The sequence below is a fragment of the Prionailurus bengalensis genome, chromosome B2, assembly GCF_016509475.1.
Source record: "Prionailurus bengalensis isolate Pbe53 chromosome B2, Fcat_Pben_1.1_paternal_pri, whole genome shotgun sequence".
NCBI lineage: Eukaryota > Metazoa > Chordata > Mammalia > Carnivora > Felidae > Prionailurus > Prionailurus bengalensis.
Window position 1 is genome coordinate 149755914 of NC_057349.1, and position 22352 is coordinate 149778265.

Genomic DNA, 22352 nt, shown 5'->3' on the forward strand with positions numbered 1-22352 from the left:
GACGTCGGATCGTCGGCCTGATCCCGGCGTGAGGGCGGGAGGCCTCCCGAGCCCCCGGCAGGTGCCCGCACTCCGAGGGCGCGCACCTCGTCTCGGATGCCGAAGCGCTCAGTAAGGGAGAAACAAGGAAAATCTGTATCCTTTATTCCAACCGCAGAGCGGGCGAAGGCCTAAGCCATTTCCTCCCCTCCGTGTCCCCACGCTGCACCCGGCCCTGCGGGGCCTGCGGATCGGCTCCCGGCAGCGAGGACGGCGAAACAGACAGGCTCCCGGGAGGGACGGCCGTGAACGGACACTTCCGCTCTGGAGCTGCTTGTAGACACGCGGCCGTCTGTGACTCTCCCGCTTTTCAGTGTTTCCGAGTCTCGTCGGGTGGGGGGTAGAAGGCGGGGCCGTCCTCACAGACCTCCAGCCCCGGGCCCCCCGCTCCGGGCCGGCGGGACGCGGGCTCCTCGGGCTCCCCGGGCTCCGTGCAGTTGCGTAGCTGCAGCCCCTTGGTGAAGCACACCTCTATCTGGCCGATGGTCTGCACCTCCTCACCCTAGGGAGGGAAAGGGAAAGGCGGAAAAGGACTCTGATCTCAGACGGTCATCGATGGCGTTGGAGTCCCAGGCCCTGAAGAGACAAGGGGTGACTGCAGACCCGGGGCTCCAGGCGCCAGGAACGAGCCCCTCTCTCCAATGGCGCCACCCAAGGTGACGGGGCAGTGGGCCGCAGGGCCCGCCATCCGGCGCACCACCCAGACGCTCCCCGTGCCGGCCCGGCAGCCCCGTGTGCAGGGACACCGCTTAGACCTAGACACGCACACCTCTGTGCACACAGCGGGTGCGTCACGGCATCGGGACGGGTAGTTTTGTACAAGAACTGGGTCCCTGGCACCCTGGTAAAAGGATTTAAGTCTTTACCAAAGCCGACGGAAAAACTACAATTCACCCATGAGACAAATACCCACGACTGACGTGACCGAAACTGACAACATAAAGCCTGAGAAATTTTCTGACTCCGAACGTTCCAGACGCCCACCTCCCTGCTCCTGTCCCCCAGCAGCCCGTGCAGAACGCGCGTGCTCTTCTGCCGGGACGAAGTCTCGAGAAAACAAACCCCATCCTAGTGTGGCGTCAAAGAACAACCCGCTTTACGTATGAACAGAGTCCCGGGTGGTTAACACACGGTGTCACATCGATTTCTGCTGTGTGACAGAGTGACTCGCAGTAATGTACGTCACCCGGTGCTCATCACAGCAAGTGCCCCCCTTAACCCCCACCCGTGACCCCCCCCACTGTCCCCTCTGGTAACCATCAGTGTGCCCTCTAAAGAGAACACTCTTTCTTGGTTCGCCTCTCTTCCTTTGCTCGTTTGTTTCCTCAATTGTGCATTTCACTGGAAATCATGTGATATTTGTCTTTCCCTGACTGACTTGTTTCACGTGGCATCATACACTTGCACACGGCAAGATTCCGTTCTGTCTTGTGGCTGCGTGACACTCCATCGTATAGACACTACGTCGTCTTTATCCGCTCGTCAGTCGATGACGCTTGGGCTGCTTCCGTGATTTGGCTAATGGAGCTAACGCTGCCAGAAACATCCAAGAACATGTGTGCCATCCGTGATGTGAAAACAGACACGGAACGTGCCTGTGTGCACGCACACCACCCCCCCACACACACACCCACAAACACACACACGCACAGCTCTGGCCCTGGGAACTCCGTGGTGACCACAAAGATGTCAAAGGAACTGAACTTGTCTCCTTGATAAAGACAGAAAGGACAACAACATGTAGCATATCTGACCGATTCTGGTGGAAGGCACTGGACTTTAGGGATTACTCCATATATGCTGGCAAGGGCGTCTTTAATGTCTGAAATCTGAAATGACACACGGTGCATTAGAAATGACACTTGGAAAAAAAAAATTAAAAAGATTCTGTGTCTCCCCGTCTCTCTGCCCCTCCCCTGCTCATGCTCTGTCTCTCTCTGTCTCAAAAATACATAAAAACATTACAAACAAAGAAATGACCCTTGAGGCGCCAAGAGGCGGTATGATGGCTCTGCCCCACGCAGACGTCGCTGATGCACACAGCTGACACCAGGGCTGGCAGACAAGGCTCGGAGGTGCCGGGGGAGGGGCTGTCGCCTGCTTGGGCTCCACCTAGTGGCACCCACAAGTGCCCCCCACAGTTTCCGTCCTGCCCCCGCCCAGCTCTTCTGTCCACACCCAGCGCCTGGGTGCTGCGCCCAAAAGCAGAGTCTCCCGAGTGCGGTCAGATCAGCTTTTGCCGCCTGGGGACTTCTGTCTGGGTCACAACCTGCTGCCTCTGCCACCTAACAAAGCGCCTGCAGCACAGACCTCCGACGTCTGTTGTCCTCGGTGCCAGTATGTGCTTGAAATCAGTTCCCCGATGGGCACATTCTGGGCAGAAAGGAGCCCAGGGGACCGACGGGGCCCCGCAAACACCCTCTCGCAGGCGCAGCTGACGCTCTCGCCGCAGGGTCACCTGCCACCCCCGCTCTCACTGGAGGGAGCAGAACAGGGGAGCAGGAAGCCGACTGCGCAGGGCAGCCGGTTAATTTCACAATCGAGAGACCCGCGAAGCGGCCCAGGACACAGCCATGACGCTGGAGACAAGGAGCCGCTGAAACCAGTCACTTCACATCTTTGTGTTAACCCCCGGGGACCGAAGTAGTTTAAACAGCGAAGATAGGCCCTCTAAAGCGGGAGTCAGCAAGCTTATGCTGCCAAGGCCCAGAGTGAGCGCTTCAGGCTCCGGGGGACACCCAGACGCTCCCCATCCGGCCCCTGAGCCGTGTGGGCGACCGCAGGTGACCGCGGAGGAACGGCTGTGGCCGCGAGCCGGGAGGAGCCTGTTTATGAAAACGGGTTGTCCTGAGCGGACGACACTTAGCTTCCGTATCTGCCTCCCAGACAGCACGATCTGGTCGCGGTTACACGGCTGTTGTTTTACTAGGACAACAAAATCAACTCCTGGGCCGCCTTCTTCACACAGAACACCGCAAAAACCGAATGTGCTTCTCAAACGCATCCGGCACCTGCCCTGCGCGAGCCCAGAACACGCTTCTCACCAGGGGACCGCGAGTCCGTGCTTCAAAGTCATGGGCGTAAGCCGTTTTCAGTTTACATTCAACGGGCACAGGGAAGCAGAATTCACATAAAATCTATCGGAAACCTAATAGCGGCATAGGAGGGGGCTTGTGGGGGTCACTGCAGAACCCCAGTGTCACTCACAGGAGGCAGTGACGCGGGGCCGCTGCCGGGTGTCCCCGTGCTGGGTCAGGGGGCTCCACGTGAGACTTACCTGGTAGTAATTGATAGACGGCTTTATTCCCAACTTTTGGAGCATGCTAAAATTTAAAGGCAGAAAGATTACTTGTATCGTGCGGTACGTTTTCCTTTCTTGTTCTTCTCAAACATCCTATTTCATAACAAAAATTAAGACAGTCGGCACAGAAAGCACTTGCCGTCTACACCCTGGGCGATAAACCTGTGGGCAAAGACAGCAACTAAAGAGCGCTCCTGCTCCCCGACCACCCCTCACCCTCAGCGCACACTGCTGATCCGGCTCTCTCTCGAGCACGGGGTCCTTCCCAACGGCGTTCCGGAGGTTGGCACACACGGGACCACCTACGGGCCACGGCTTTTCAAAAGATAGTTAGCAACTGATTTGGGATCCCAGGCTCCTCCCGGAAAAACCACACCTGAGCAAATCCTTACGTACATTCAAACACCCACAGACCCGACTCATTTCCCAAAGCACACGGTTTTGACCAGCCATCCCGTCAAAATAGCACATGGCTAGCTCCCTCATTCAATTATGGAGCAGGAGATCAACAATTCTCAGATTGAGAATCCCCAGCCAGCACTCGAGCCCCCATCATGCCCCCGCTGCCCCCCCCCCCCCCGATCATCTGGGCCACGATCACACAGAGCGGACACGGAGACCTGGGCTGCCTCTCTGGACGCCGACACGGCCAGGGAAGCCTGCTCGAGGAAAACCAGACTGACCAGGGCACGCCTGCTCCGGCCGTGAATTCTGGCAACGCTATCTGCCGCGTTAACAGGGCAGTTTTTGTAAAGAGGACCCCAACAAGCGTCTGCATCTCTGCTGGAACAGGCAGGACGGGGTAGTGGGCAAGGTCCTTAGGGCCCTAGAAATAAACGTGCCCTCGCCTTATCCACGCACAGTAAACACATTTCAAAGCCTCTGTGCTCTAGAAGTACAAAACTTTGCAGATTTTTAAATATTTCTTTCAAGTTGCAGCATTAATGTTCTGAACATATTGGGTTAAGTGATACAAAACTTGGGGCGCCCGGGCGGCTCAGTTGGAGGAGCGTCTGGACATTGGCTCAGGTCGTGATCTCACGGTTCGTGGGTTCGAGCCCCACGTCGGGCTCTGCGCTGACAGCTGGGAGCCTGCTTGGGATTTTCTCTCTCCCTCTCTCCGCCCCTCCCCCGTCTCTCTCTCTCAAAATAAACAAACATGAAAACTAAATTAAAACAAACAAAAAAAAAAAACACAAGCTCTGAGGCCGTGTTTGCAGGCTGTGCCCCTGCGATCCTGTTCCCCGCAAAGGCACCGCCTGCCCATTCCAGCACTGGGCCGGTCCCGTCCGAACCCCGGGGGCTGCACGGCCCTGATGACAGTGAAACAGAGGACCAGCTGTGCGGGACGGGACACTCCCCTTGCGGGCGCCCCTGCACACCGAGGGAGCAGAGCGGGCGTCTAGGGAACGGATGGAGGCTTGCATGTCTTCTCAGCAACCGTGATCTACAGAGCTGACACACAGGTGATCGGCACGGGTGCCACCTACGGGCCTGTCATGGCCTTGAAAATGAGGTCACAAGTGTATTATGACTCAGGTGAGGAAGAGTACGAATTCCTCGCACGCTTGGTCCCAGAAGCGTCTGGATGGCGGCCGGCCAGCCTCCCCGCCCGATCTCTCGGTGACGGGCCGGGCCCTGGTGGGCGGGAGGGGGGCCCCGGTCCCCGGCAGGGACATCGGTGGCCGTGAGCCAGCCTCCCCTCGTCTCCGGAGCGCAGGCACGGGGCAGGCGGTGCGGGATTCCGGGTCGGGGTCACTTCGACCGCGCCAGGAGCCCCGCCCGCATCCCCGCCCTGCCTGTTCCAGGGCCACCACAGCAGGGCCCCAAACGCTTGGTGACGCGCAGTCGACACAAACTGTCGTGTTAACGCAAGATCCTTCCGTGGGAAATCCCGGCCGAGAGACGCACGCCCCGGTCGGTCTGGTTCCCTCAGGCCGACTCCGTGTCCGACGACGTTAGGGCCCAGAGGGGCCCTCGGTCTGCGGACGGCGTGGTTCCAGGCTCACCCCCAGGCTGGAGAGCCGGCTGCGGAGGGTGGCGCCCACGAGGCCCGGCCCCAGAGGGTCCCCTACCTGTTAAGCGCCAGCTTCTGGTACAGGTCCAGGCCGCTCCCGAAGTATCTCTTCTGAGAGTTGAGGGTGTCCACCTGGGCCGCACACGTGCCGTGCTTCTCCCATTCGTGCTGCCTGTGAGAGAAATTTCGCAAAGACCTCGGGTTAAAAGTCACGAAACATTCGCAAGGAAAACGTTCACGCCCGGGACGGGACGTTCGACACGCACGTCGTTTCTTGCACAAAACAAGAGGGAAAAGTTCCTTCTAGGCGACACATGCGCTTCTGGATTGCCCTGCAGGGGACACGAGGCCCCAGGGGCCATGAGACCCCGTCACGCCTGCACCGTCACCCCCTGCCCGGAGACCCTCACACGGCAGCCCACTAAGCAGGTGCTGCTGGCGAACACGAATACGTATCCCAGAGAAACCTTCGTATCGATAACCACTCCTCGGGCTTCGCTGCAGATTTAACCGCGAGATGCTTTCACACTCCTCATTCGCGCCCACAACTCTGCAAGGCGAAACTACCACTGGCTTAGAAATGGGGAAACTGAGGCTCAGAGGGACTAGCCAGGCGCCCCGCTGAGGCCAGTCAGCCAGGAAGCCCAGAGTCCACGTGCAGGGCCCTATCCGGACGCCCGGCAAACGTGACGTGTGCCGCCCGCAGGGGACGACAGCGGCCGCTCGGGTGTCGGCCACCCCACAGCACGGAAGGACAAGACGGCGTCGGGCTTCCTCTAGATCATCGGTGATTAGTTCGTAAGGTTTCAGCGAACCGCGTTCACGCCGGCACTCGTAGGGGGGCCTCACAAAACACAGTCTCACAAAAGCGTATGTATCTCAACACAGTGTATGCCGTCTCACAAAACACAGTCCAAAGTGCACTCGTCCGCTGGTGAAACCCCCACGGCGGCGGCTCCGAGTGACCACAGGGCTACAAGCAGCGACTCTCTCCAGACCACGGAGACGGCGGGAAAAGACACACACGTGTGAACAACTTTCTTCATCTAGAGCAGCTTCCAGAATGAATCGTCTGACAGCTGCCCACGTCCTATGGGCTAGAAAAGGAGGGTCTTGGCCGGCTGCACGCTTCTTTCTGGAGCCCGTGCAGGAGGGCGCTGGCGGACGACGCGGGACGAGGGCAGAGGACTAGCACACTGGCCAAACGGCTCCTGGCTCGTAAGAAATACCCAGCGAATGTCAATCATTGTTGTTTTGGGATCAAGCTTAACTCAATACCGCTGAAGGATCAGAATCTATTATTGTTAACGTGGTTCCAACATTTAATCCCACGTCACTTGGAATCGGGCACCCTTCATCTCACACAGAGTTGCCAGTTACCACTGGGGAGTGGCCACCGTGAGCGGACCTGGGGGCCGCCCTCCCGGGCTGCCTGGCCCTCCTGCGGGACGGGAGGCGCGCGCCCCTCCGGGCGGCCGAGGCCCAGGGACACCTCCCGCGGTGAGGCCGCTCGCCTAACTGGGCGACCCCAGCCCTCGTTCTCTTCCGTACAAGCATCAAAAACCATCCGAAAGGGGCGCCTGGGTGGCGCAGTCGGTTGGGCGTCCGACTTCAGCCAGGTCACGATCTCGTGGTCCGGGAGTTCGGGCCCCGCGTCGGGCTCTGGGCTGATGGCTCAGAGCCTGGAGCCTGTTTCCGATTCTGTGTCTCCCTCTCTCTCTGCCCCTCCCCCATTCATGCTCTGTCTCTCTCTGTCCCAAAAATAAAAAATTACCGTTGAAAAAAAAAATTAAAAAAAAAAAAAAAAAAAAACATCCGAAACCGAAGAAAAATCCTACTTTGCAGAGGGCTACGTACGTGGTATTTCTCATAGGGCTAATCTTACTGATAGACTTGATCTCAGAGGATTATCTCAAGGGGGCAGTGACACCAAGGCCCCGGACTCTGCACCCCCGACTCCCATCTGGGACTAAACAGGACACTTTTCCTCCAGGAGCCCTCCTCGGCCTCCGGCTCCCAATAACAAAGCCGAGGCAGACACTCTCGAAGCTCACACAGGAGAGGCGACTTGGGCAGCAGGGGAGCGGTGACCCGAACGCCACGCTCGGGAGGCAGTGACGCAGAGTGGTGCAGTCAGTCCCCGCGTGTCCCCGTCCCCGGGAGCTCTGGGGAGCATAAATACCATTAGCGCATGATGTTTACCTTTGGGCTTGGAACCGAAGTTTTCAAATGTGCCGTTTAACTATCCAACCTGAAAAAGTATCATTTTGCCTTTATTAGAGCCCAAAACTACATGTGTGCTCTGCCCACGTTATTCGGATTAAATGTTCGAGGGCCCCAATCAGACAGCCCTCTTTACGCGTACCTGTTGATTTATTTTTAAGTCACCCGGCAGTCTGCTTGACTCTGTCACAGAACATTGGAACTGTATTTTGCACACTTAGCCCGGATCCGTCATTTGCTCAGTACAATGTGAAGGCCTGGGCACTTTTTCCACTGTGTTTCCATCTCAACTTTGTCTATCGTGAAACCGTTTTCTAGAACACAGCTGTGTAGCACACGCCTGGAGACCTGCACCATTCACGTCCCAAACTCTGAGTGGTTTTCTCCGCCAAAGAGACCATTTCGACCTACAGACCTGGGTACGTTAGAGCCGCGTCCCTGCCACACACTCGGAGTGAGATCTCAGCCGGAGCACCGGGGGGTGGGGGATGGGGATAGGGGACTGGGGGTCCAGGGGGTGCGGGGTTTCAGGCATCATTGCCACTCTACGTGGTTGCAGAAAGCTTCTGTCTAAATTGAATTCCTTTCCTGAACAGTCTTCACAATATCTCCAAACGGAATTAATCATTTTGGACAACATCTGAATAACTGTAACGTGAATCATGAGTTGCCACATAGGGGCGAGACAGAAAATCATTGTTTTCCGTTAACCTAATGTAAATAAAAGGAATGTTAACTTTACCTTCTTCAAAAGCAATGATTTAAGAAGCGATACTGAATTAGACACAGCGTTTTTCTCCTTGGCTCACCTCCCGCCACACTCAAAGACGGTCCTGGGCCAGACCATGGACTGAGCCACAGGTGGGACCTCCCTCTCCTCCCTAAGTCGCAGCCTGAGACAGCCACCTTCGTCGGCACATCTTCTCTTTGCTCGACGTGTCTCGGGACAACAGCACAATGTCTTCAGGAAACACTCTCTGCGGGAGCTGCAGTGACTGCCTCTTAGATACGCACATACCTATCTGGGTTTAGTGAAACCTCAGGAGAGGAAGAGTCTAAACAAAGTGATGAATGAAATACGGAGGAAGCACAAGCCTAAAAGGTAAATTCCCTTTGCTCTCATGATTTCGTCACCGGAGAAGGACCCTGAAGATAACATGCCAAAGAAAAGCCCTGCTGAGTGCTCCCAAGGCTCACTTGGTGCTTCCCAGCCCCGCTTAGTGCTCCCAAGGCTCCAATCGGTGCTCCCCAGCCCTACTCGGTGCTCCCTAGCCCTGCTCACTGCTCCCCCGGCCCCACTCGGTGCTCCCCGGGCCTGCTCAGTGCTCCCCCGGCCCCTCGCAGTGCTCCCAAGGCTCCAATCGGTGCTCCCCAGCCCCACTCGATGCTCCCTAGCCCTGCTCACTGCTCCCCTGGCCCTACTCAGTGCTCCCCGGCCCCACTCGGTGCTCCCTGGGCCTGCTCGGTGCTCCCCCGGCCCCTCGCAGTGCTTCCAAGGCCTCACTCGGTGCTCCCCAGCCCCACTCGGTGCTCCCAAGGCTCCAATTGGTGCTCCCCAGCCCTGCTCAGTGCTCCCCCAGCCCCACTCGGTGCTCCCCGGCCCCACTCGGTGCTCCCTGGGCCTGCTCGGTGCTCCCCCGGCCCCTCGCAGTGCTTCCAAGGCCTCACTCAGTGCTCCCCAGCCCCACTGGTGCTCCCAAGGCTCCAATTGGTGCCCCTCAGACCCACTCGATGCTCCCCAGCCCTGCTCAGTGCTCCCCCGGCCCCACTCGATGCTTCCGAGGCCCCACTCAGTGCTCCCCGGCCCCGCATCCTGCTATGGACTCAGTGGCTGCTGCCCTTACCAGAAATGGCTGTGATTTAGCGGATGGAGCACATCAGGCCAGTACATCTTCATTTCCGGCAGGAGGTCCTGTGCGGGGGGAAGAAAAAAAATCTGTGTAGGACCTAACAGCTCAAAACCTACCAGGCAAATTTGATAAACTAATACGTTAGAAGAGATGAAAAGATCCTGCCTCACTCTGCAGGAGACGTTTCTTAAGACACGTATAAACACGAAACCTGACTAATCACAGAAGTGTGTTTGAAAAAGCAAGCGCTCGTAGGTGAGTGGGTGAAGTGGCCGTGCAGACAGGGAACACTACTGCCCAGCTCTAAAGAGACACGGCCATCAGCCAGGAGGGGACGCGGGGGAGCCTTCAAAGCAATAACTAAGCAGAGGCAGCCAGTCTGAAAAGGCTGAATGATTCCAAACGTGCGACGCTCCGGAGAAGACAGAAGATCGGAGACAGTGGAAGGGTCAGTGGGGTCAGGGGCTGGCGGACGGAGGGGGAGTACGTGGAGAACAGGGGATTTCCGGGCGAGGCTACCCCGTAGGATACAGGGGTGGACGCACGTCATATGGGTCAGGACCCCAAAACTACGTGACACGGAGCGCACCCAATGGGAACCCTAAGTTCTGCGAGTGATGAGGCACCGATACCGTAACGAGGGTCCCGCACGACGCAAGGCGTTAACAACACGCGACGGTCTGCGTGTTGGGGGCACATACGTGGGCAGTCTGGTCTCCACTTAATTGTCCTGCTTTAGGTTTCTGAAACTGCCCTAAAGAGTAGCATCTACTCGTTAAAAGAGACAACACAAAATACAGGCTCCGTGCGGGCTGGGCAGTCTGTGCCCCCCGTACCGCAGTTTCCCTAAATTGAACGGTGCTCAGGCTTCCGTTCCAATTTCCACAAACCCCCGGGACCAGAAATAAAGTGAAACCGCGTGGAAACAAACTCAGGACGACTTGGCTCTGCCCACCAGTCGCGGAACCACCGGGCCCCCCCCCTCCCCCGCCCCAGCCAGCCCTGTCTTCCAGGAAGCTGCCCGTCTCACGGTGTCCCCGTCCCGTCTTGCACCCCCCACACTCTGGCTTCAGCCCCCGCCAGCACCGAGGGGGCGGGGGGAGCGGCCCGCTTTCCTCAGGGAGCACCGCTGCCCTGGGCCGTGTGCGACAGAGCAGGTGGCCCGGCACCGACCTGAACGCCTCCCCGCTTTGACCCCCAGGCCGCTCCCTCCAAAGGGGACTTCCAGCCTTCCTTTGATGAACCCCACCAGCGCTCCTCCATGAACCCCCATCCCCGGCTCCCCCCCGCCCCCTCTTCTGGCTGCTGCTTCACAAGCCCCGTCTCTCCTGCTTCTCTGTCCTGCTTCTCTGTTAACCCTTCGGCTGCCCCAGGCTCGCTCCTGCTGTCCTCCCCGTCCCCGTGCTGAATTCCCCAGCCGCGCGCTGGTCACACCGAAGGTCCTCCCCCCCGGCCCACACCTCTCTGCTGGCAGACACACGTGGCCCACCTGGACGTTTCTGGGGCACTGCACCCGCAACAGGCTGCCTGCGGAAGCCCAGTCCCCTGCCGGGCCCGTGTCAGGAAGGAGACGACACCCAGCCTAAGCTCCTGTCCTGAGTCCCGCCTGATGCTCCCCTCCAGCCAGTCCCCCAGCCCTGTGCATTCCCACAGCCTCTCCCCGCTCAGCTCTTCACCCCTGCCTCGTCCCCCCCCATGCCAGCCAGGGCGGCTGCTGGGACACGCGGGTCACGTTCACTCTGCAGCCTGAATGCTCTGGGCACTCAGCGCCGTCACAACACCAGTGACCTTGTATTTCCACGTGCAGGTCACAGGACTCTAGTCACGAACGAGCCCGTGGGATCGGGCGAGCTGACCCGATGTCTGAAGAGTGGGACGTGACCAGGCTTTGGGGCACACTAATAATTCTTACAGATGGTCCTCAGACCCCGGCCTCCAGGCTCAGGCGACTGAAGGTCCCTCACAGGAAGGGAGGAGGAGCAGAGGAGACCCTTTGGACTAGAGCGGTTAGAACGATCTGTTAGAACTAACTGCCTTGCCCTTTTGGGGGCCGTATCTTCACGGGAAGGAACCTAGTGTTAGCACATCCTGATGCTACCCCATGTTTTCGGGGAGGCCCCAGCGACCTGTGAACCCCGGTACTAGTTAGATCACACACGGGGGGTCGCCCGCATCCCGCGAGGAAAGGTAAGCGCCCCTGCGGGTGTGCGTATGCAACGGAGACCTTCTACGAGCGGGGCTCGCCAAAGCCACTCCCTGGGCTATTCTGTGACAGGGGCGGTTGTGCTGGAAAGGCCCAACCCTTCCTCCCTGGCCCTACTCAGAAACGCACCCGCCACAGCCAGAAAGGACAGGCGTGGTGCCGTGTGTCTGTCCTCCGAGCCAGAGCTGTCTAGAAATCCTAACCACAGCAAGCCGACCAGGAGTCACGGGGGACCGGGGACTAACGTGGGCTGGCAGGGGACGGCCAGGGCCGTCTCCGCTCACGTCTGCTTCCACGTTGTACAGTTCACTTGGAGTGGTTTGCGCCCAGGGCAGAGGAGACCACGTAGTTCGAATTTAACTTGTGGGACTGTCTTAGCTATCAGTAAATACGAAAAACGTGCCAAGGGTTCAATCTTGGTGAATAACGCTCGGGAGTCCTCATTTTCAAACATGACCTTGAGGGCACGCTTGCGGAGAAGAGAGTTCACTGAGTCCAATGCTCTACAGCAGCGACAGGACTAAAAGTTTGTACCTTAATCTCTTGGAAGTTGAAGTGCCACGATCTGTTACACTCTTCCGCTTTGTCAGGCCTCGAAATTAAAATTAAAAACAACAGAAATTAGTCTCGGTCGAGATGGGGTCCAAAAGGCAGGAGGAAACACTTCCATTAAGGTCTGCAGAGAGCAAAGGAAGAGAAACCGTCACATGGTGCGAGTCGCTTAACAAAGACGCTCAGGTATCAGCGGTCCCGGTTGCGCGTCTTTCAAAGACATCGTCCAGGAGAAAGGCCAACAGGAAGCAAACTGAACAACCCGGTAGGGGGCGCTCTGGAGTCAGGGTGGGGTCTAAGTCAACTGCCCTCTGACGACCTCCCCTGCTGCTGCGCAGACCAGCAAGTTCCCCTCTCTTCCAATGGCGATGAGGGCGAATGAGGACATACGTAACGGGCTGAGGCAGTGGCTGGCAACGACCCAGGATCGGCTAGCACGATTTCTTAAACCACCAAGCAAGGGTACCCTCCGACTTCCCTTTGTCTGCCTACTTCGGGACACGCCAACTTCCTGTCTTCAGATGAGTTCCCAAGGCCACCAAATCTACTTTCCGACCCCTGAGGTGTCTCCAGGGTCAACGGGCTGGCCCAGCAACCCGAAATCAGTGCAGCCCCACGGGGACGAGAGCAGTGCTGTGCACCATCCTTCCAGCCACAAGCAGAGTGGCAGGTACAGCAGCAGGACCCAAGAAGGCCAAGGTCCCGGAGACGAGTGTCGGGGTCACTGGTGAGTCTGGGGCGAAGGAGGGGCCAGAGCCCGGGCCCCAGTCCCCAGTTTAATTTGCTTCCCACAAAACCCTGCTCCTGAGGAGCAGGCCTGGGCCAGCAAAGGCCAGCATGGCCCTCCTGTCGTGGGAGCGGCAGGATGAGGCACCCCTTTGACGGGGCAGAGTGATGTGTGCGGTTAAACATCACGAGGATATGCACAAATAGGGAAACGATAAACAAAACGCAGGCAAAACCAGAAAAGTGAATTCGGGTACTGTGACAGGTGCCAACGTAGATACGTGTAATAAGCGAGTGGGACACTTGGGTATTTACTTTTATATATCTACTCATTGCCCCCAAAAGAAGGACGAAATGAGGAAATTACAGTTAGTCGTCTTAAAATGGGCCCAGAGTCCCTAAATGCATGTTGAAGCCAGATCGTTACTGTTCTATCAAGACAGAACCGAACAGCAACAAAATCAGGGTTATTTCGGAAAGACTGAAGACGCCATAAGTAAGGATTTGGTCTAGCGAATAAACTCCTAACAAAAATCACGAGTGTGCCCGTTTGGACCGGCCTCAAGCTAGTTTCAGGTTGGCTAGCTTCTTTTTCCCGTTTCAATTTTTTTTTTTTTTAATTTTTTAAATGGTTATTCATTTTTGACAGAGTCAGGGCCTGAGTGGAGGAGGGGCAGAGAGAGAGGGAGACACAGACTCGGAAGCAGGCTCCAGGCTCCGAGCCGTCAGCACGGAGCCCGACGCGGGGCTCGAACTCACGGACCGCGAGATCGTGACCTGAGCCGAAGTCGGGCGCTTCACCGACTGAGCCACCCAGGTGCCCCTTCCTGTTTACATCGGAATCACACTAAGGGCTTGCCATAATCCGTGTATCGTCCAGTAGTCCGGAGGGTCTCTGCAGTCCTTTCCAACTTCCTGCAGAGAAAGGACACGAGAACACAGAGCAAATAATCGGTTTCACTGTTTATTTAGATACACGTAGCACCTTTCCCTTCTTTTCACATATACCAGCAGCCACAGGCAGGACCCACACAAACCAGCCCCCAGGGGATCTGGGGAGGATTCCGGGGCGGCCCTACATGGCGGGGGGGGGGGGGGGGGGGGGGGGGGGGGGGGGGGGGGGGGGGGGGGGGGGGGCGTGTCAGACCTGGAAGGAGGGGTCCAATCTCACACAATTACTCGACAGAACTAAAACCTCAGTTTTGCTTCGCCTTTCTTCTTTTTAAACGTGTCCTCAGATTAAGTCAGCCTGATGGAAGCACTCACTCGCCCATAATTTTCGTAACGTGTAACCCAAAATACCCGTGCGGGGATGACGACACCCAGCTAAACTCAAGGGTGTTCAGGCTCCAGGTCCGAACGCGGTAGTGCCACAAGTATGGAAACTGCGAACATTCCGGAGCAAAGACACCAAGGTGAGGAAGGGACAATGAAGGTAAGTTCACAGAGGTAAAGCCCAGTGGCACTCTCTCCCGGGACCTCCAAAGCGTTTAGCTAAAGTGGAGTTTTTCCGAAACAGCCGACCGTCAAGAACTACACCGGCCGTCAGACCAGACGAGACCCAAGTCCTGCCCGTCGCCCCGCAGGGAATAAGCCAATGAAAAGCGGGTGTGGGGGTCTAGTGAGGACAGGCGAGGCACCACGCAGACTCTCAAGCCTTTCCTCTCGGGGTCGCCTGGGCAGGGAGCAAGCTTCTGTCCCAGGTTGGTCTGGAAAGGAGGGAGGCTCTGCCAACCCCCAGTTTCACCCCCCAGGAAACCACCACTGGCCACGGGAGCCAGGGCTTCTGCCGGCTCCACGTCCAGCGTCTCAGACGAGCCTGTAAGGGGGCGCTGGGGCGGCTTTTGTCCACCATCGGCAAGTACCGGTCAGTGCCCGGCATGTGCCCGAGGGCCTGGGCAGAGCACCGAGGAGGGTCGGGGAGAGAAAGACACATCCGTCGCCACACCTGCAATGCCCATGTCCCTCATGCGGGGAAGGAGGCCAGAGACAGCCCCACTGCCCAGGAAGATGCTTCGGCCAGAGTAATGACAGGTCCCCGCGTCAAGGCCACCCTGGATTGAAATTGCCTAACAATGACATTTCACGAGGAGTTGATTTTTTTTTTTTTTTAATCTCAGTTCTAAAGCCTCAAGGGAGGAAAGCACTTCTGGTATATTTACAGTCAGGGCCCAGGAACACACCCACATTGGGTCACAGTAACGCCTCACCCACCAAACGACCTTGTTCCCTGCCCCAGGGGCAAACCTTCTGTGTTCCCTAAGTCTGGGGCTGTCCACACGCGGCCCCTCCCACCGGAACCTGGGGCTTACAAAGCTCACAAGGACGACCTGCTGGGAGTGTGGGGGGCAGAGCCAGGTCTCCAGCAGAGCTCAAAGCTGGTCAACAGCAACCCATCCAACACTCTACCCGGAGCTCGGAAACAGCACCAGAGCCAGAAAGACAAGGTACGGTGCGAGGTTCGGAAAACCAAAACCAGAGAGAGCAGCCTCAGTAAGAGTAAGCGACAGATGGCCAGAAATGACATGCCAACTCACGAGGAAACATGCGTGTAAACGACTCTGCATGGGGCTTCGACGGAGGACCGGGGGTGGGGGGTAGGGAGGGTGGGGGGGGTGGCGGTGTGGTTGAGATCAGAAAACTCACCTTGCACACTGTTACGGGCCAGTGGTGAACCATAATTAGCTTTTTCCACTCATGGTTGTCACTGTTAAAAGACAAAGGACTTACTTTTCAAGAACTGTTTTAAAGTTAAAGAAAAGTTAATTCATCTATCCATTCACGCCATTGTTCGTTCAACAAACACCGAGTGATTGTGACAGGCCAGGCACCACCGGGAGCAAGGGACAAGTCCCCAGGCCCTCCTGTGGACAGAGGTGTTGCTGTGAGCAGGGGACCAAGTCCCGGGCATCCTTGGAGCATACATGCCAGTGAGGGAGACAGTGACGGTGGTAGCCAAGAAAAGACACATGGTGCCCCATGGTGATGAGTAACAAAGAATATAGGGGTGCCTGGATGGCTCAGTCAGTTGAGGGTCCAAGTCTGGGTTTCTGCTCAGGTCGTGATCTCACAGTTGGTGAGTTCGAGGCCCAAGTCGGGCTCTGTGCTGACAGTGCTGACCCTGCTTGGGATTCTCCCTCTCTCTCTCTCTCTCTCTCTCTCTCTGTCCCTCCCCTGCTCATCTGAGCACCGTTTCTCTTTCGAAATAAACATTAAAAAAAAAAAAAGGAATATAAGTAAGGAAGAGAACAGGCATGTCAGCAGGGAGGAGGGGAGCTGAAATTTTAGACCAGAAAGCCAGGACGGCCCGGAGGGAGGGGGGGGGGGGGGAACCATAAAGTGCCTTCCTCCTAAGGCTGGCCACGAGCGTAGAAACAGAACCATCACTGTCCGTCAACCTGAAAAGAGGAAGAACCAGCACTTCCCAGATACTACTGGAACCTAACCTAAATGCGCGTCGACAATCCCCGACGCGCCGCTCCCGCCCGCACCTGCACCCGCAAGGGCCGCGACGCCGACCCCACGCTCCGGGGCACCGCGCGGGCCAGGCTGAGGCCGCACCAGGCGCTCGCAGCCGTGCAGGGGGCTCACCTGCTCGCGCCGCCCACGCGGCACATCGCCAGGCACAAGGCGCACAGGAGCAGGCTGCGAGCGGCTGCAGGCTTCATCCTGCCCGAATCCGGGGGGAGACACACAACGTCCGGCGCCGGGCCCTGCGTCTCCCTGCAAACGGGCAGAATTCCTGAAGCCCACCCACCTCTGACCGGCTGCAGGCCGCGTCCGCCGTCCCGAGGGGGGCCCCCGGCCCGGCGTCCGGCGTAGGCCTCGGCCCCCGAGTCCGCCGTCCCGAGCGGGCCCCGAGCCCGCCGACCCCAGCCCGGGGAGCCGCCCCACCTGAGTCCCCCAGCCGCGCACGCGTCTCTGCCAGGGCTGCACCGCGACCCCCCGCCGCCACTTCGCGGTCGCCGCAGCCCAGTCGCCGCAGGGAGGTGCGCCTTTCCGCTTCTGGGCCCCCGGCCCCGGACACGCCCTCGTAGGCGGGCACGCCCCCGGCCAGGCAGACACGCCCCCGAGGCCCCGCCTCCAGGACACGCCCCCGGCCGGGCAGACACGCCCCCAGCTCGGCAGAGGCGTCCCCTGACGCCCGGAAGCTCCTTCGGCCTCGCAGACACGCCCCCCCCCCCCCCCCCCCCGCCCGGCGCCTCGCCTCCGGGACACGCCTCCGGCCCGGCCGCTCCCTCTCCACCCGCTGGTGCTCCTTGCGGAGGAGGTTTCCGCTTCGGCCTGGGTGCCGTCCGGCATCGTGTCCCTTCCTGTCCCGCACCGTGAAGTCGACTTTAAAGGCCACCGTGTGCGGGCTGTTTGAATAAAATATGTATGTGGCTGTTCCGTGATGTCTGCTTCTCCCCCCGCACCGACCCCTTCCCCGGGGTGGGGGGGTGGGGGGGTCTGGCGCCCCATGGAGGGGGGGATGGGGTCAGGACGAGTCAGGGGTGGGAACCGGCTATCAGGGGCCCCGCCGTACCCGTGGTGACCAGAGGGGGAGGCTCTGTGGCCCTAGTGAGACTGTGGGGAGGCGACGCTCGCCCGGGAGGTGCGGGGCGGGGAGGGGGGGGGGGGAGGGGAGGGGAGAAGCGGTTTGTCCCTGCAGACGGACATGGATGCTCGGGCTTTCTGGAAGCTGGCCCGCGGCCACGTGACAGCCACGGGGGCCTCCGCACGAGGGCGTGGGGAGGCGCCTGAGGGTGAGCCACGGCTCCCACAGGACATCAAAAGGGCAGGTGAGGAGGCGTCCGAGGAGGGGCAGCTTGTGCAGGAGCAGGTCCAGGGAGGCAGCGACCAGCAGCTGCCATTTATGTGAACACATCATCCTTAGGTCAATGCTTACGCCTCGCAGACTGAGACTAGGGACAGCTTCTGGGGGCTTTCACTCCTCCTGGTTTCCCCTTCCCAAGTCAACCTTGACAGGTCACACTGTAATGACAAAGTGCTCAAGCCCCAGTGGCTCCCACCCCCCCCCCCCCCCCCCCACTAACCTGAGCTCTGGCTTCTAATGGTGGCTCTATGCCCTGGGGGTCTGATGTCCCATCAATTTTGGCCCAAACAGGTCACATGGCCAAGCCTGGCCTCAGGAGAGTAGAAAGTATCCTTCTAAGGGTGGGGGTGGGGGCTTGCAGCCACAGGGCAAACGTCTGGGACATACGGGGAATGGTGGCAAATAGCTGGGGACAGCAACATGGTCTATAAACAACAAGGCAGAAATAGGACCTCAAGCAAACCAGGTGGGCAAGTGAGGGGTGAGGCGTGTGGTTGTGTGGGTTTGGGGTCAGAGGGCCCTATGCCGCTGCACAGAGGGGCAGCCTGCGGGGTGGCAGTGGGGGAGCGGGAAGCACAGGGGACGCTCACACTTGACTGAGCAGCTGTGCGTGGGCAGGCAGCATCTGCTGCTGGGGAATTTGTCAGATGCGACTAATAAACACCAACACTCAGTTGTGGAACAATGCAGCGTGCGGAATGTCAGGATGCAGAGTTTTCAAACATGTTCCTCACTGTCTGTGTGTGTGCTCCAGGAACGACACCCCGGGAGCCTGCAGGGTCCCCGCCAGCCCTGGAGAAGGGCCTCATTGGGCTCAAAGCTCATGTTTACTGGGCGTCTCCCAAACAGACAGCCTTGACCTAGGCCAGGAGGCTCAGGGTGGATGAGGGCTTCGGGTCAAATTTGCCTCGTTTTGGAGCAGGAGGCGCACAGAGGTCAGGAGCATGTCCTCCGACGGCCGATCGTCTGGTATAAGTTACCATTCTCCCACCTGTTACCTGTGTAAACCTGGCTCCTCTAAGCCTCGGTTTCCTCATTCATAAAGTAGGAAAGCGATCCTCTCTAACAATGTGTCGTGATGATCAAAAGGGATGTCACTAGTGGCTTGGCATGAGCCCACTGAGCCCGGTGCAGGCTGGGAGTTCAGGGCTGCGTCCTCTCTCACCGCAAGCTCTCTGGACCCTGGGCTGGAGGGACAGACAGCAAGGTGCTCCAGGTGGGAGCTCTGCAGCTTGTTTCTTGGCCCTGAACCTGGCTTTGGGGGGCTGGTTGTAGACCTTGTGTGTTAAGGGTGTGAGGGGCGACTGTGGCCCCCGTCTCTGCTGTGCTCATTCAGGGTTCTCAATCCCTAAATAACTTTGTCACCCTCCGGGGAATCTTATTTTTAAAAAAATCCTCTGCATTCTAAGTTATTTGTATGCTGAGATAGTTAGGACACTTTCCAGATGTTTTCCCTCTGACCTTTCTCGTCTTTTACTCCCAGGATGTGTGGCCTCCCCATGCAGTGTGGCTACGACCCTGGCAACTATTTTGTGGACGTGTTTGTTGTGGGCAGTGTCTACAACGCAAGAGGGATGGGAGACGAGCAGGGAGGCCAGACCAAGGTGTCTCGGGGTAAAGTTTCTTGAAGATGTGACTAATAGTTGGAACCGCAGGGAACAGACTTTCTGGAACAGAAAATGACTAAGTCAAACAGCATGAGACTCTGAACTGCGAAATAAAAGAGTATACAAACGGGGCTGCCTGGGTGGCTCAGTCAGTTAAACATCCTCGATCTCTGCTCAGGTCATGATCTCACGGTCCGTGAGTTCAGGCCCCACGTCGGGCTCTGTGCTGACCGCTCAGAGCCTGGAGCCTGTTTCAGATTCTGTGTCTCCCCCTCTCTCTGACCTTCCCCCATTCATGCTCTCTGTCTCAAAAATAAATAAACATTAAAAATAAATAAATAAATAAATAAATAAATAAACAAACAAACATAAAAAAAGAATATACAGTTGACTCTTGAACAACTCAGGGCTTAAGGGCATCAATGGTGTGCAGTCAGTGACTGCAATCTGCGTGTAACTTTGGACTCCCCCTAAAACTCAACTACTAATAGCCTGTTGACCAGATGCCCTACTGATAATGCAAATAGTTGATTGATACATGTTTTGTATGTTGTATATACTGTAGTCCTAAAATAACGCAGAGAAAAGAAAATGTCATTTCTATGCTTGGATGGATACCACTTTGAAAGAACTGACTGGTTTAGTAAAAGAAGTCTACCCACCCAGAAGCTAGAAAGAAGGGCACACGCTTCGATTTTGCAATTGTTTTTACAGATCCTAAAAGACCTGGCTGTCGAGCAAAGCAGGTTGGCCGCACCATGTCCGGGAGGAAGGGGACTCATGACTCCATGACCCTACAGTCACAGGATTCCAAATAGGAGACTATCTGGGCGTAGCCATCACCCCTCCACATGGGGCACCGCCTCCTTCAGGGTGCATGAGGCCATATTAAATTTTATTTACTATTTCTTGAATCGTTTTGCGTTCAGTTATGTAAAATAAACTTTTCCCTCCCCTCATCATTGCCATTAAGCCTTTAGACTCTAAACAAATCGCAACGTGGGGCGCCTGGGTGGCGCAGTCGGTTGAGTGTCCGACTTCAGCCAGGCCACGATCTCGCGGTCCGTGAGTTCGAGCCCCGCGTCGGGCTCTGGGCTGATGGCTCAGAGCCTGGAGCCTGTTTCCGATTCTGTGTCTCCCTCTCTCTCTGCCCCTCCCCCGTTCATGCTGTGTCTCTCTCTGTCCCCAAAATAAATAAACGTTGAAAAAAAAATTTTTTTAAACAAATCGCAACGTGTCTGTTTAGGAATTCGATTTGGCTGTGTTGGATATTAATAGAAAGTCCACATATTTTTGGTCCTTCCATAAAATATGAAGAAAAGTGCTCTTAGCATCCTATATAAAACTGTGTTGTTACATATATGTGTGCAATCAAAAAAAAAATCATAAGGAAGAGAAAATACATTTATAGCGTGTACTGTGTCTATTGAAAAAAACCCACATGTAAGTGGACCCAAGCAGTTCAAGCCACGTTGTTTAAACGTCAACTGTATTAACTTTATTCTTTGATGACGAAGTTTAGACTTCAAGGCCAAGGAATCATTACCAAATGTTTACTCAAAGGTGTATTATTTATGGTATTTCTGACTGCTCTCATAAAAGGCTCTGAAGACGGGAAAGCAAAAAGGTGAGTTCACTCACCTACATGTGCACATGCGTGCACACAGCCAGACACACATTCACATGCCCTCCTGCATAGATATTAGAACAAACAGTTTACTTGGCTGTTGTTAACAATGACTTACCGTAAAAGAAATAAGCTGTTGTAGACTTCTCAGGGATTCCTACAGAACTGAGTCGCCCTTCAGAGAAATCGTCTGCATTATGAATAATAGTTGAATATTGCATTAACTGTTAATGTAGTAGATATTCTAAACATTTTGGTCTTGACCGATCGTTTTTAGTAGCTTAGAGAAATACAGATAACTAATGCCTGGGCTTATTGGAAAGAGCACCAGCTCTAAAGCCAGCCGTTGAGTGGCACCCTGTGGCATTAGACAAGTTCACGCGAGGCTGGAGATGTGTCCCTCAGGCCCTGGGGTAAGGGTGAGGGGGTCTGCTATGCTGCACTGTGCTCGGTGGTTCCACCCACCCTCACCTCCTCTGGAGAAAGATTTCCTCTGTGAGCTGGGCAGGGGCCCATATGCATTACGCATGAGGCTGCCTGCACAGAGAAGCTTGTGCTGTCTTTGAATACAAGTCCCATAATAACAGCTATCCCTTATATAGGAGCGTTTACAAGTCAATTAAAAAAAACATCTCAGCTCATTCAAAGAGAAACAAACGTCTTCCCCCGGAGTAGATGGAGAAAAGAGGGCTCCTACTGGTCTGGCCTCACAGCCCCCCCACGCCCACCCCCCCATCCTGTACTCTCTGCCCTGCCCCTCTTCCTCCTTCTTAGGGGTCCTGTCCCTCCTCTGTCCCTCCTCGACAGCACCCTCCTCCGGCTTCCCAGATCCACTGTGACATGGAATGCTGCTAGATAGCTCTTCCCTTTCTCCTCCTCTCTCTCTTTTTGTTAATTAAAAAAAAAATTTTTATCTTATTTTATTTTTTAAGTTTACATCCAAGGTAGTTCGCATATAGTGCGACAATGATTTCAGGAGTAGATTCCTTGGTGCCCCTTACCCATTTAGCCCGTCCCCCCTCCCACCACCCCTCCCGTAACCCTCTGTTTGTTCTCCATATTTAAGAGTCTCTTATGTGTTGTCCCCCTCCCTGGTTTTACATTATTTTTGCTTCCCTTCCCTTGTGTCCGTCTGTTTTGTATCTTAAAGTCCTCATATGAGTGAAGTCACAGGGTATCGGTCTTTGACTTACTAATTTCGCTTAGCATAATACCTTCTAGTTCCGCCCACTCCTCCTCTCTTAAAGCGTTTAAATTATAAGGACAAAAAATACCTAATTAAAATGTGGTGGCACTTTGTATCGCAGAGTGGCCTTGGCATTCTTTCCAGCCCAGAGACTCCTCCAGAATCTTGCCTTGCTCTAACGAGATATGGAGACCCCTCCTCCCCG

The 22352-nt window shown here is 56.5% G+C and overlaps 1 protein-coding gene across 1 annotated transcript; it reads right to left on the reverse strand.

Moving 5' to 3' along the window:
- Positions 1-127: 127 nt before the first annotated feature.
- On the reverse strand, positions 128-16941 carry RNASET2 (ribonuclease T2). Its single transcript, XM_043592741.1, has 10 exons — positions 16806-16941; positions 16503-16634; positions 15558-15618; positions 13771-13826; positions 12168-12225; positions 9425-9492; positions 5416-5529; positions 3317-3362; positions 1794-1868; positions 128-541 (listed from the first exon to the last, which is right to left on the reverse strand). The coding sequence occupies exons 2-10, from the start codon at positions 16577-16579 to the stop codon at positions 350-352; spliced, it is 747 nt and encodes a 248-aa protein (XP_043448676.1). The 5' UTR covers positions 16580-16634; positions 16806-16941; the 3' UTR covers positions 128-349.
- Between the last annotated feature and the right edge of the window lie 5411 nt (positions 16942-22352).

Bases quoted from the DNA above. Each gene is read 5' to 3' on its own strand.
- RNASET2 (XM_043592741.1), bottom strand. From the start codon at position 16,579: ATGAAGCCTGCAGCCGCTCGCAGCCTGCTCCTGTGCGCCTTGTGCCTG. The intron at 5,530-9,424 runs GTAAGGGCAGCA...TTTCTCTCACAG, and splicing joins CTAAATCACAGCCATTTCTG to GCAGCACGAATGGGAGAAGC. The intron at 542-1,793 runs GTCAGATATGCT...TTCCCTCCCTAG, and splicing joins AGTGCCTTCCACCAGAATCG to GGTGAGGAGGTGCAGACCAT.